General features: G+C 41.8%; 1 protein-coding gene across 1 annotated transcript in view; it reads left to right on the forward strand.

Moving 5' to 3' along the window:
- Window positions 1-13,743, forward strand: part of ANKFN1 (ankyrin repeat and fibronectin type III domain containing 1) — a 135,361-nt gene that overhangs the window by 100,442 nt on the left and 21,176 nt on the right. The window contains exons 13-15 of the mRNA XM_004591002.3: window positions 1,610-1,776; window positions 4,484-4,631; window positions 6,093-6,261. Of these exons, the coding sequence (XP_004591059.3) occupies window positions 1,610-1,776; window positions 4,484-4,631; window positions 6,093-6,261 (484 nt within the window). The remainder of the gene's footprint in view (window positions 1-1,609; window positions 1,777-4,483; window positions 4,632-6,092; window positions 6,262-13,743) is intronic.

Below are 13,743 nucleotides of genomic sequence, written 5' to 3' on the forward strand. Positions count from 1 at the left end.
TGGTGCAGCAGTTGAGAATCAGGTAGGATGCGTGCATCTCAGGTCTGAGTGCCTGGGTGTAAGTCAGAGCTCTGCCCCTGATTCCAGGCTCCTGCTGCTGCAGCAGACTCACAGGGTTAGATCTCTGCCATCATACTGGTAGACTTGGATTGAGTTTCCAGGTCCTGGTTTGGGCCTAACTCTGTCCCAGCTGTTATGGGCATTTAGGGAGTAAACAAATGGATGAAAGATCTTTTTGCCTTTCTCCCTCAAACTTGCTCATTTTTCAAATTATTTAAATAAACTGTTTGTATTCTGAAAAATAAACCTGTAAAAATTAAATTTTGGGCCCAGGGCGGAAGCCTTAGTAGCTAAAGACCTCACCTTACATGCACCGGGATCCCATACAGGAGCTGGTTCTAATCCCGACAGCCCCACTTCCCATCCAGCTCCCTGCTTGTGGCCTGGGAAAGCAGTTGATGTCCCAGAGCCTTGGGACCCTTTGCCTGTGTGGGAGACCCGAAAGACTCCAGGCCCCTGACTTCGGATCGGTTCAGCTCTGGCCATTGCGGCTGCTTGGGGGAGTGAATCAACAGATGGAAGATCTTCCTGTTTCTCCTCCTCTCCACATATCTGACTTTGCAATAAAAAATGTTTAAAAAATCAATTTTGAGGCATAAATGGGTTCAGCCAAAGCCTGCAATGCCACCAGCTCACCTCAGAGCACAATTTCAAGTCCTGGCTGCTACACTTCAGATGTAGCACCCCAGTAGTGGCATCTGGGAAGGCAGAGAGGGATGGCCCAAGCGCTTGGGCCTCTGTTACCCAGCTGGGAAACGTGGATGGAGCTTGTGGCGCCTGGCCTTGACCTGGCCTAGCTGTGACCATTTATGCCATTTAGGGCAGTGAACCAAGGCACAGGTCTTTCTGTCACTCTACCTTTCAAATAAATACATCTTGAAAAGCAAATAAAAATTTAAGTTGAAAAAGAATTAAGCATGACTCATTCCCATAATTATATATATAACTAACTACAACTTAAATGTTTACAAGATGACACACAATATACCTCCTGGCATTACTTGTTTCAATTTTAAAGACACAGACTCAAACCTTTCTCCCTATTTGCTGTAAATGCGACTCTACTTGAAATGGCTTCATTTAAAATGTTTCCATTTGAGTTACTCTGAAATTACAGAACTTTCTGTAGCTGCTTTGTCAGCTTTTACACTTGCACATGTCTGCTTTCTCCCAGCTAAACTGTAAGCCCTCCAAGGACAGAAATTATGGATTTTTTTTTCTTTATTGCCTGCCTCCAGCACAAGCAGCTTCTTCCCAATTACATAACCCACATGTCCACCCCTGGCAGAGAACTCTGGGGGAAATCATCACACAGAATATATTATTGAAGACTTCTTACCTGACTTGGAAGGGAATTCTCCTGAAGGTAAGACCAGCTGCACCACCAACACTTCCCCAGCATTCATGGCGGTACCTGAGGTTTCCCGCATAATTATCCAGCCACAGTTCCGTCCCTTCACCACAGGCCCACCTTATAGAGGAAAAGCCTGAGCTCGCCTTTGAAGGCTCTTCTTTGTTTTTTGTTTTTTTTTTTTACTTTCATCCTCAGGATATCCTCTTGTATCACAAAAGGAGTCACCAGCGCCTCTCTCCTGGCTTATACCTGGGTTACCTAAAGCTATGCAGCTCTGTGGATCAGATCAAAGTTCTAGTCACTCAAAAGTTACCCAACATTCTCTGTCATGTGAAGATCCGTGAAAACAACAACATTTCCAAGTAAGTGGTCAGGAGTTGGGGTTTACCATGGGATGAGACAACAGCTTGAGTGCCCCATCCGATAAGCCAGGTCAGACCATAAAGTGTCTATAGTGAGATGTCTCACGGCAGGCCTGGTGCAGCAGGGGAACCAAGTTTTAGCACTGAGATTGGGGAGGCTGTCAGTGTCACTCGAGAGGAGGGATGGGCCCATTACGATAGTGCACCGTCCTTCCATCCCCTTGTGCAGTGCTCGTGATGCAGTCACTGGTGCTCAGCTGGTTCACGGACAGGACACATGGCCTTCTCTCTCAACACTGCTACTTCCAATATTTTTTTTTCTTCACAGTCAAAAGTAGTCATGTTCTTTGCTGCTTTTAAGTGGCACCTTAAGGGATGGATTCTAATAGAGCTGCTGGTCTTAAAAGACTCTTTTTTCCCCCAACCCCTTAGCCAAAGGACTTTGTTTCCTCTACCCCTTATGATTCTCCAGGGGAGAAAAGAAGGAACAAGACCTAAGCTTCTGGAAGCTTGCTGTATGGTTTGGCATTTGGTGAATCACCCTGTTAGTTTTGGGAAAGTTGCCCAATCTTGGTAATCCAGCTCAACTTTACAACTAACCTTCATAACAGGCCTCTCAAGGTCCACAATACTAAACTGAATCAGTGTGCTCAGAGGACAAGAAATCCATTTATCTGTACACTTATTGGCATTTCTTTGCATGTGGGCTGTTTTTCAATAAAACATTTAAAAAAGAAAGTAAAAATAACAAATTGTCAAATTTTGCTGCAAATAAATGTGATCTATCTTTAAAAAAAGAGTAACTGTTTAACACGGGGGAAAATGTACCCAACATAGGGGAAAAACAAAGGAAAAAAAGGACAGAAACAAATACCTAGAATAGTAAAACAATCTCCATAGTTCTTCAGGCTTCAAATAGTACAAACTAGACCCTCAAATTCTATTTATATCCATAAATTTGCTTATCCACATGGGGGAATTCCAATTTGGTCACTAAACAACCAAGACTTGATTATGTTTTACACAGTTTATTAACTTAATATGAATGAGGAGGAGATGATGATCGAGATGAACATAGATGAACATGGTCTCTGAAGAACTCACTGGGTCCTACTCTGTCCTTGAGGTTCACTGATGAATCATACCTGGACTTGAAGTCTGCCATCTGGTGGTCACTTCTACAACCAGCACTCATTAGATCTGAGTCCTGGGTTGATTGCACTATGGTGACTTCCATCCATCCACTTTTGTACTTAGGAGGCCTACGCTCTATCTTTGAAGGTGATAGCAACAGATTGTCTCTTTTGGGGGGATCCAAGTTTCATTTATACAGAAGACCCCCAGTAACGTTCACTCTGCCAATTCCATCTTCCTCATCTTCATATCCCATACCAGCCAATGAGTGGTAGGTATTATTTCACAGCATGCCCACTGGTAATTTGCTTTCTAGTTGGATTACAGATCCTACTTTAGCAATGTGGTCTTTCGGGCTCTGTGTATGCCTATGCTTGTTATAAAACTCACATGGTTCAACATCAGAGACGGAAGAAAAGAAGCCATTTGCTAACAGGTTCTTAAGGATTTCAAATATCTGTGAAACTAACAGGATGTCCAGATTACAGTAGGATTTCTTTTCTCTTTTTTGCCTCTTAATTGGGACAAAGGATAGATTATCTCATATTCTCCAGTGTGAAGGGTGAAAACAGAAACCTTTCAAAGAGGGTAGAGTATTTTTTGATGAAAAGTTCTTGCCACAATCAATTTGGTGTTCTGACCCACAGGCTGAAACCGAGACTAGTGTCTTTGAGGAAAACCCTCAGAAGATTTTCACAAGGGTGGGAACATGTGTCAGCACCTTCTCTTCCAATCCCCAAAGAGCAGAGCATTCCTTTCGTCTCCAGCCTGTTCTCCGGGGCATATTAGTATTCCCTGCAGAATCCCAAAGAACCTGGCCAAGTTCTGTCTTGAGACTTGTCTTGAATTAACCTGTGGAAACAATGTTACTGACACGGCATTTACCTTGATCCTTTCAAGCTCTTTCTGCCTTCTGCCCACCACTCTCCTCTTCCCTCCAGCATGACATTTGGAAGAATTCACCGGAAAGGACCACAGAGCACACTGAATACAGCCATAGATGACTGGTTTTTGCAAGGAGGATCAGAGCCGTAGTGTGTGTCCCCTGGTTCCTTTTATTGGAACTGCCTGATGTTCCCGTTTGTGATTCTCCTCAAGCTTTTGGAAGAGGACAGAAACCAAAATAGTCCCCATGATTACAACAGGCTAGGGTTGAAATGTGCCATGTGGTTTGTTGTCTGAGTTGGACTAGAGTCCTGCGGTTACCCAACTGCAGAATTAACCAGCAGATGCCCCCGTGGTAAAATGTAGTCACAGAACTTAGAGGATCAGCAGGGAAAGAAAAATGAAGACAGTGATGAAATTATGATAAAATATTTGAATGATCCAATCTCAAAAATATATTCATACAAAACAGACCCCATGCTTTAAGGTATGTGTGGTTTGACAGGTGAACGAAGCTTGGGAAATTACTAATTTTAAACTGCATCTGAGTGGCAAAAAGTTTAAGTTTCATGAATTGCACGAGGTTTTAACCACCAAGAATATCCAAGTTGAGGACATATATATTGAAGTTCTGAGCATGTTCTGAACTTTTGTTATATTTCTAATTTTAACTTTACTCAACATACAGAGAAGAGTGGGAGTGGGTCCAAAAGCTTTCTGGCTCTGAAGTTGTGGAAAGTGCGAATCATACTGCTGACTGCCCCATGCAATTGTTCTATGAGCTCCAGACGGCAGTGAAAGCTCTCCTTAAGCAAATCAATATACCTCTACACCAGGTACTGAAATTTTTAGCACTCTTGTTTTTATGGCTCATGGAAACTGCATTGTAGCATAAAACTAACTCAAGAGGTGGGGGGTGTGGGTGTGTGCGTTAATATGTTTATATTCACTTATTTAAATATTACTTTGAATGTATATAAATGTGTTGCATTCGACTCCAATAAGCAGACATGGACCACATTTATGCTTCATTTCCCCAGTTCCTCTATGGGTCATCATTTTCCAAGTTTTCTAACCCTAACCCACTATACTGTGGCACTGTCAAACAAGGAACAATCATTGGTGAGACCACCTTGCAGGAACTCAAGGCTCAAGTTCTGGACAGCAGGAAGAGAACAGGATCCGGAAACAGAGTATACTTGAATATGCAAATAATTTTTCTAAGAAGAATTTGCAAGCAAAACTGTTCCCACATGAATTAAAATATGCAAATCAACCTCTGTTATTAAGACAAACTGCTGGCATAGAAGAGAATAGTAAATGCATGTTGTGCTCTAATACAAGTAGGTCAACATTATATAGCCTTTGGGTGGATTTGGATTTTGTTTTGTTTTGGCCTATGTTCACCATTCCTGCACTGCACTCCCCCCAAAAAAGTACACTACGTGTGCAAATACACACAAAGTGAACCACAGTTAGTCTGTCAACAGACCATCACACAAGTGACTAGCTGTATTTAGAACATAAATTGGTTCTGACCAATGGAGCCTGGGGGAGGTAGAGTTACTTAGCTAATACCAGAATCTCCATCCATTCGGGTACCCCTCCTATTGTAGTTTTATTACTGGAGGATTAGCTCAAAACAGTTAATACTGATTACTAGATTGCCATAAAGATGCCATAAAGACACCAAAAAAAACAAATGAATTATTCCAGAGGTGAGTGTAAGCTCACAAGAAGGAAAAAAAAACTCTGCTGTGACAGTAGATACTATTAAAGGGCTTCTTGGGCTTAGCAGGCTTGAAGCAGCTCATATTTCATTGGTGACTCTTGGGCTAGACATACATGTTGGGAGAAGGCTGCCTAACTGCCTAACAGTACATACAACTTTTTTTTTCAATACTTGTAAAATTTTCTCAGTCCTTGGCCAGAAACTACATTTTTCCCCCTTAACCAACTTAAATTGAAACTAGTGCATTTTTAATTCAATCCATTTTTGTTGCTTCGTGTAATTATATTCATCATTTTGGAAAAAAAAAGTCCACAGAATGCAATCATTTTCTGCCTTTATAAGAAGCATAAATGTTGTTTTCAGAGTTTATGTGGAACATGACTGCCTTAAATCTTGATTTTATATAGCATTATTAAATGGGCTGAACCCTAATATTTATGTTGTATAAAAATTCCAAGCTTGAAGTCGTGTAATTTTGTTAGATGTTTTATGCCAGTTTGGTGTTGTTTATGTAAGTACCATGTTGTAACTCTCCTATTTTTCCTCCGCGCGTGTCCCTCTGCAGGCAAGGAACTTCCGCCTCTACACACAGGAGGTGTTGGAAATGGGTCACAATGTGTCCTTTCTTCTCCTGCTCCCTGCCTCAGACGACGTCTGTACAGCCCCAGGACAGAATAATCCTTACACCCCACACTCAGGGTTTCTTAACCTCCCTCTTCAGATGTTTGAACTTGGTATAGTAGCTTGTTTCACCTAGAAATATTAACCCAGCCTCCTTATAATAAAATCACAAAGTTATATCTGTTCCCCCTTGTCCCAGTGGAGGGTTAATAAATCACATGATGGCTTTGGCAACAACCCTTCCTAGAACTGTGTACGAGTCTGAGAAAAAGCAAAGCTCCGAGACTATGTGCCGAAGCAATAATTAGAGAAACCTAGCTAAGGCCCAATGGAGAGGAAGGAATTCTAAACAGAAAGTTTAGGTCTCAGGCTAGACTCCTCACCTCCACTTTGGTTTCTTAAGCCAAGAACCGATGTTTTCATGAAAAGCACTCCCTGCCTCTCTTTCTCTCGTATCATTCTCTTTCATCCTCACCTCTAACTGGGGGGAAAAAATCATTAAATTAGCAAGTAGAGCGTCCATCGCTTTGGAGCAGGGTGTAAAGTCTGTAGCTTTCAGATATGCTGATTTATTAAGCAAAACTCTGAATTTCTGGCAGAAGCTTTGAGAAATGGACAGGCTCTCCCCTCCTAGGATGCAAAACTGTGATTAGCCTGTGAGATTCTGAATGGAAGATCATCTTGTCCTGACTTTCAGAAATAAATAGCCTGGGCACCATCTTTCCGTTTTTGCAGAGACCCCTGCTGCCCACAGAGAATGGGAATAGGGAGGCTTTGTCTTCCTTCCCAGCTTCATCCTGCAGCAGGCCAGTGAGAGGCAATTAGCAAGTGCTGCCTTCATTCCACTGAGCTGTATGGCCTGTAGGAGGCCTAGTACTGAATGGGTGGGTGGGTGGAATGGTAGCAGACCCTCTTTGGATTGCTTCCTGCTACAAGATTTCGAAGCAGACGAGGCAACTCCCTGATATCTCATTTTGAGACAGGGGCATCTACTTCTTAATTTATCGCTCAAGGATCAACATGTAAGCCTCTCCGTGTTCCTTGGTCCAAGCAGTTCACATGCCCAAAGCTGATGAACAGCAACGCTTTTTGTTTCTTTGATTGTTGTTTTCAGAGATGAGGGCTTGTCCTTAGAAGAAGCTTTGATCAGATGTGTGGACTGGGACTTGGAAATCCTGGGTCCCCTATTGTGTGACACTGGTAATCATTTAATCATATCACATGGAAAAGGTGCAGTAAGGTTAACACCACCACCTTTCACACTCCCAAGAATGAATGCAACTACTAACTGAGTTCTTCAGCCAAGAATGCACTGCTATTATTACGATTATTGGTACTGAGGCAAAGTTTTCAACTAAACGTAATAACTACCCATTGGGTGCCCTCTTTGGAGATTTAGAGAAGAGTAAGACAAAGCCTCTGCCCTCTGGGGACTCTCAGTACAGGGAGGAGAGGAGCTAAAAATATCAATTTTTATAAAATGAGGTGGAATGTGAATTCAGTCATAAATATTAACTGACAGTGATGAAAAACAAGAAAGCACATTTCCACATTTCCCATCTGAAAGCCTGCATGTAGGAGACAATATTTGATGTGGGTGTTAAAAGACAGGATATTAGTAAACATAAAAAAAGCTTCCTTGTCAGAGAGCAGAATGATCAGATATAACAGAAGAAATCAGAAAGACTTGGGAAAAGAAGTGGTACAGTTTGACTAAGTCCGAAAGATGAAGACATGGTGGGGCACATTGCAGAACCAAGTGGAGTCACACAGGCTCAATCTAAGGAGTCAGGCTGAGGAATGTATGTCAGATGAATTAAAAATCAGAGCTAAAAACATTGAGTACTATGAGTATGACAATCCAGTGCCAGGTTAGGAGCCAAAAAAGAATGGGAAAGGAAAACGCAACAGATATAGACATAGGAACCATTGGGAGTGATCAGCAGGAGTGAGAAACTATTTAAATGAGAAGGAGCCCTAAGAAGATGTTTGTAGCTTTTATCACTGGGCAGATACTGGTTCCCTTATAAGAAGTAATGAAAGCAGAAGGGGAAATGACTTGGAAAAGAAAGGGATGCTGTGAGCTTTCAGTATGTTTAGTCTGAAGATATTGAGTGTACATCTGAATGGCCATGTCCTATTGGCAGTAGAAATGCAGGAAAAACTGGATACTAAACACAGAAATATGAAAGTTTTATTAACAACTGTTGAAGTTACAAAAACAGATGAATTCCACGGTATAGATAACTGACAGGGAGAGGGACTAAGGAAAACCACTTTATTGGAGAGCTAACCAGGATTCCATTCTCTGTGATTGTAACAAAAATATATGAAATTCATTTCATCAGGCTTCAATGACCTTGGTGGAAGCAATCAGTGATTTGGCATTAGCCAAAATAGGACACAACCCCTAACTTAAACCCTGTTCTAGGCCAGGCCAGGGTCCCTTTCTATCCTGATTTCCACAAGGCTCAAACTTGCTTCTTGGTTAGCTATGGCTGGCCCCACTGCTGTTACCCTCCACTCCACAATCTGGGGGAGTCTGTTAGCAGCCATTGCCCTTCTAGGTTCATTTGTTCATCCATTCTTCAATAAATATTTATCAAGTAGCCTATATGCCAGGTGCAATTCCAGGAATGGAAGAATCAGCAAGGAACTAAATTACATTCTAGTGGGGGAGACAGACAATAACCCAATCAGCAATCACACTGTCAATGTCAAAGCAATGAGGGTAATGAAGATAGATGAATCAGGGAAAGGGACTAGAGGCAAGACACAAGAACTGCCATGTATGTAGGATAATGTGGGAGAGCCTCTCCAAACAAGATGCACTTATACCCAGGCAAAGGAATCTACCAGTGCAAAAGCCTTAGAATCACAGTCTGCTTCTGGCTAATGGATCGGAGTAGCTAGAGTGTGATGACCAAAAGCGACGAAGGTGGGAGATGAGATCATACATGGTTTCATAGGCCATGAAAGGAACTTTAGATTTTACTTTAAGCATGTTGGCAATCCAGTGCAGGATTCTGACCAGTAAAGGGACATATTAAGAGCTCTGAGAAATCCAGTAATACTCTTCACCCTAACAAAAACAAACTAAAAGACTTAGCTTTATTTAACCCAGCACTTTCAAATTCATCTGACCAGGACTGAAAACATTTTTTAGCATGGCACCTACTAAAAAACACAAATAATGCACACACACACAGCACACAAACTTTCGGATATGGTGTCTTTCAATCATGTTTCTGGAACTAACGTGTCTAAGAATCAGCTTGTTAAAAATAGAGGTTCCTGAAGCCAACCCTGGAGACAGCCGAGTGTGTTGAAGGCTGGAAAAGGAACATTTCTAGAAAACTCCCAGGCGATTCTGATACCACCAATCCACAGGCCACACTTTAAATAGCACTACCTAGAACACAGTGATGAATCCATTTTAGAAACTTTAGTGGTTTAGGAGATGTGGTTAATAGTAAAATGATATAATCCAGACTGTACATCTTTAGCCTGTCTTACCTCCTATTGTTAAAAGTTATATAAATCATTAGATATCATTCCTCACCTATTAAAAAAAAAAAGAGCAAAGCTGGGTGTCAGTAGTTTGTGACTAAGATGTTGTTTCCTACAATAATATATAATATATTAGCCACCCTTGGCCTTCCCTTTCTGCCATCTCACTGATTATTGAAGACAAAATATGTCTTTAGAAAAGACCACTTAGCTAGGCTTGGCCCCAGTGCATGCACAATCCCATCAGCCATTTTTTTAGGGACAAGGGAAAAATGTTGCCAGTATCAGGAAAATAACATATTCTAGTTCAGCATTTACTGCATTTCAATACCATGGGCAATAATTTGAAAAAGACTGTTGACTCTTGATGAGAATTATGACAACTCTGCCTTATCCATCAGAGCCAAGCAATCAGAGCCTTCCAAGAGGCACACTATCATAGCTATTTCTGTCATTAGTGCCTTAGCCCACTAATCATTCAATAATTTCTCATCTAGGAGTCTGCTAGATTGAACTTTTAGCCCCTCTTAGAAAAATGCTAAAACATCACTTTTTTGAGAGAGAGAGAGAGATTTCTAATGTTCATGGGCAATTCCATAGTAAAAGACCAAATGATACACTAAACAGTTCTGAGAAAGGAGGGAATGTTTTTGGAAATTCAGTTAGAACTCAGAATGTTTTAATAACAACATTGGGAATTCTAATGAAACTTGAAAAGGTGAGAGTTACGGGAATATGTAAATTATAATAAAGGGTTATACTATATTTCAGCTTGACTTGTAAGTCATCCCTGTCTCCATGAAAGGAGCTGAGATTTGGCACACTGACCACGCTCCTGCCAGCAGACTAAGTGAATCATAAATAACTTGCTGACCAGCTATGGAAACCTGCATCTGTGCCTGTTCCAGCACTAAGCAGACAGAGCAAGGACAAAATGATAAAAGAGCTTATCTCTGAGTCCTGCAGAAAAGACTGGGGCAAAGCCATAGGATATTCCTGATTCAGATTTCTTGTGAGGTCAAGAGACAGTATATGTTCAATACAAGGATTGTGTGAGGTCTGGATAGACAGGAAGAACAAAAGCGAAGTGGTACAACTTCACTAGAGACCAATATCCGTCCCCACAGCCTAAGGGCTGATACCCCTATCCTCTGGCTAGGACTGCTCAGCAAGGTGGCAAGGCACCTGTAAACATCACTGTTTACACTGTTCCCAGGAACAAAGGGAAAGCAGCATCATGAGTTATTAAAACACCATTTCGTGGCATAGCTTCTTGAGGATTTGTCTAGCCTGCACTGAAGTCACCCTGCCCAGACTCAGTGGCCAGTCACACCATTCACAGCAAGCTGGTGTTGAGGAAAGCCGATTTTTATTGAATGCCTTGGCTCTGTGAGTCTTAATTGTGCCACACAGATCCCAAAACACTGAAGATTTTGAAAATAAATTGTTTGAAGCCTGGTATATATTTCATACATCTGTTCTTGGCCACATTCTTCATTTAATAAACATCTATCAAGCATTCACCGTCTTCCCGTTGCTGTGCTGAGGTTAGGACATTTGCCCTCCAAAGAATCAGGATGGAATAGGGGACAAAGTCTATACCAGTAGCCCTAAGGCAATCAGAGTACTGCCAGAAGAGGGAGGGGACTGAACTGAAGAGTACAGACACCTGATCCTTCCAGAGATTATACCTGCACCTGATCTTGAAGGATAAGCAGATATTCAAAAAGGAGGGGAAAAGGCTGGACAGAAAACAGAATGGTGCAACACCATACACCAAGGCTTCAAGATCTGGAAAAATGTAGCGTAAGGAAGTGCATTCTTAGAAGCCCTTTAGAATGCCCTAAGCTTAAGGCAACAGAGATTGGAATTAGACTAAGCCAAAAGTTGAAAATGTCATAATCATGAAGAGTTTTTATATCTATATCATCTTGGGAAGGCCAGCAAACTTTCCCTTGTAGGCAATACGGAGTCATAGCAAGATTGCAAGAAGAGGAGATGGTCTTGAGGATTTTAGCAGCTCTGGAAGGACACACTGCAGGACAGCAGAAAAGAAAAAGGTGGGGGTTGACTGTTGGGAAACTATCTCACTATTCCATATGAGCAGTGAGAACTAAAACAAGGTAACCACAGAGCAGTTGTAGAGGAGAAACTTAGACAACAGGAATTCAGGAGTTAAAAGTCAACGAGATTTTGTGATTGATTTGATGTGGTTGAAGAACAAGATAGAGGAGCCAGAGAGTCTGCACAGGGTGCTGAGAGGGCTACTGCTGCCATCCACCAACACAGAAACAGGAGGGAGGAAAAGGCTTGGGGGAAGGGTGAGATGATGAGTTCTCTTTGACAAATGATGAGTCTTGAGGTGCCTGCGGGATATCCAGGCAGTGAGCCTAATGGAATCCAGGCCACAGGCTTGCAAGAAATGGCATGGCCTCAGACTTCATTCCTAATGCCTAATTTTTATGATTTAGGATACCATGTCTGGATTTCAACCACTAGCTTGTCCACTACCAAGACTCTTCAGAGTGGCCCCTTGTGCCCAGGTTCCTCTGGATAGCTTGGCAAAGAATCATCACACTAAACTTACCCTAGGAGGTTATCTCACAGCCTTTGAAAGGAGGCTTGGAGCTTGAGGCATTATTAGAATTTTAGTGAGCTGGAGATCCTTCCGAGTAGACTTCTATTCCCAATGCTGTCCTCGTATTACCAACACTGAACAGATCATTTGGGGGTGAGGGAAAGGTGTACAGGAGTGAGGGTGAGTGGGTGGTATGTGCCTTCTGTTGTGCTAGTTACTTTACATACATGGTATTACCTAATCCTAGGGAAGCATAACCGCCCCTTAGATAAGAGAAAACTGAAGCTGCCAGAGGTTACCAGGCCACCATCACACAAGTAGGAAGTGGCAGTACTATGATTCAAACTCAGGCCTGTCTGATATCTAAGCCTAGGTATTTTCCTCTTTACCAACTGTTAATGTCAACCATATGTCTGTCAGTCTTTTGTGATCTAATAGATTTTTTAAAATGAAAAATAGAAAATTAGCCTTAGCTTGTGAACTACTAGCAAGTCATGTGGCCCAGATAATATTATTGTATCTTTATAACATTTTGTCTGTAAAATGCATGTGATTCACATTATAAAAAAAAATTAGAAGCTTCCAGTCCATCTTCTACTCCTTGGCCATGGCTACCAAATGTATCATTGCTAAACCACAAAAGACTATGTTAAAGTAACATTTGTTAAAGTGACATTAAAGGCTCTGGATGAAAACCACCAAAGCGGGAAACTGAAGCGTTAGAGTAGAAGCCTTCTCATAACTTGCTTGTGGTGCATGGCACAGACAGTGCAGGCACTGAGACCACCCACTGATCCAAGGTTCCCACCACCGCAGACATAACAAGAGAAAGCTGTGAACTCTCTGACTTTTCACAGTTCAGATGGGACCAATAGTGTCTCTTTTAAAGAAATTACTCAGTGTCTCTCCATATCTTCCCAGTCATGTGTTAGAAAGAGGGGAGGAGAAGCTGATTTTTCTCCAACTTGGTTTGGAAAAATGGGATGCAAGATGCCTCTCTCCTCTCCACAGCCAAGAGAGGACATCTGTCCAATACTAACAGGATTATAATCCCCTCATTGAAAAGCTTAAAGATACATCAGCAAGCCACAGATGCCCATAAATACTACAGACCTGAAATGCACCTTTCACAACTCCATCAGGCAATGAGATGCGAGAACAGACGGAGAGGCAAGGGTCTGCTCTCTTCCCATCAGTTCTCGAATTTACTTACTTACTCATTCAGTCCAGCAGTAAAGTTAGTTGAGAAGCTACAATATTCCAGATCTTGAGGAAACAAATTCATTGGAGATAGAGTTCTTGCCTTCAAGGAAGCTACACTTTAACTTCATGACAGTCAAGCACACAATTTCAGTGGGGCAGCATAAGCATCCTAACACATTAGCAAACCCAAAAGAGGAAACCAGATCTTCCCAGAAGGGAGGTATTATCAGTAAAGACTTCACTAAGGAGAAGATACTGATGCTGACTCTTCGGAAGTTGACATTAAGGTATAACAGAGAAAGTA

This window comes from Ochotona princeps, chromosome 17 (assembly GCF_030435755.1).
Source record: "Ochotona princeps isolate mOchPri1 chromosome 17, mOchPri1.hap1, whole genome shotgun sequence".
NCBI lineage: Eukaryota > Metazoa > Chordata > Mammalia > Lagomorpha > Ochotonidae > Ochotona > Ochotona princeps.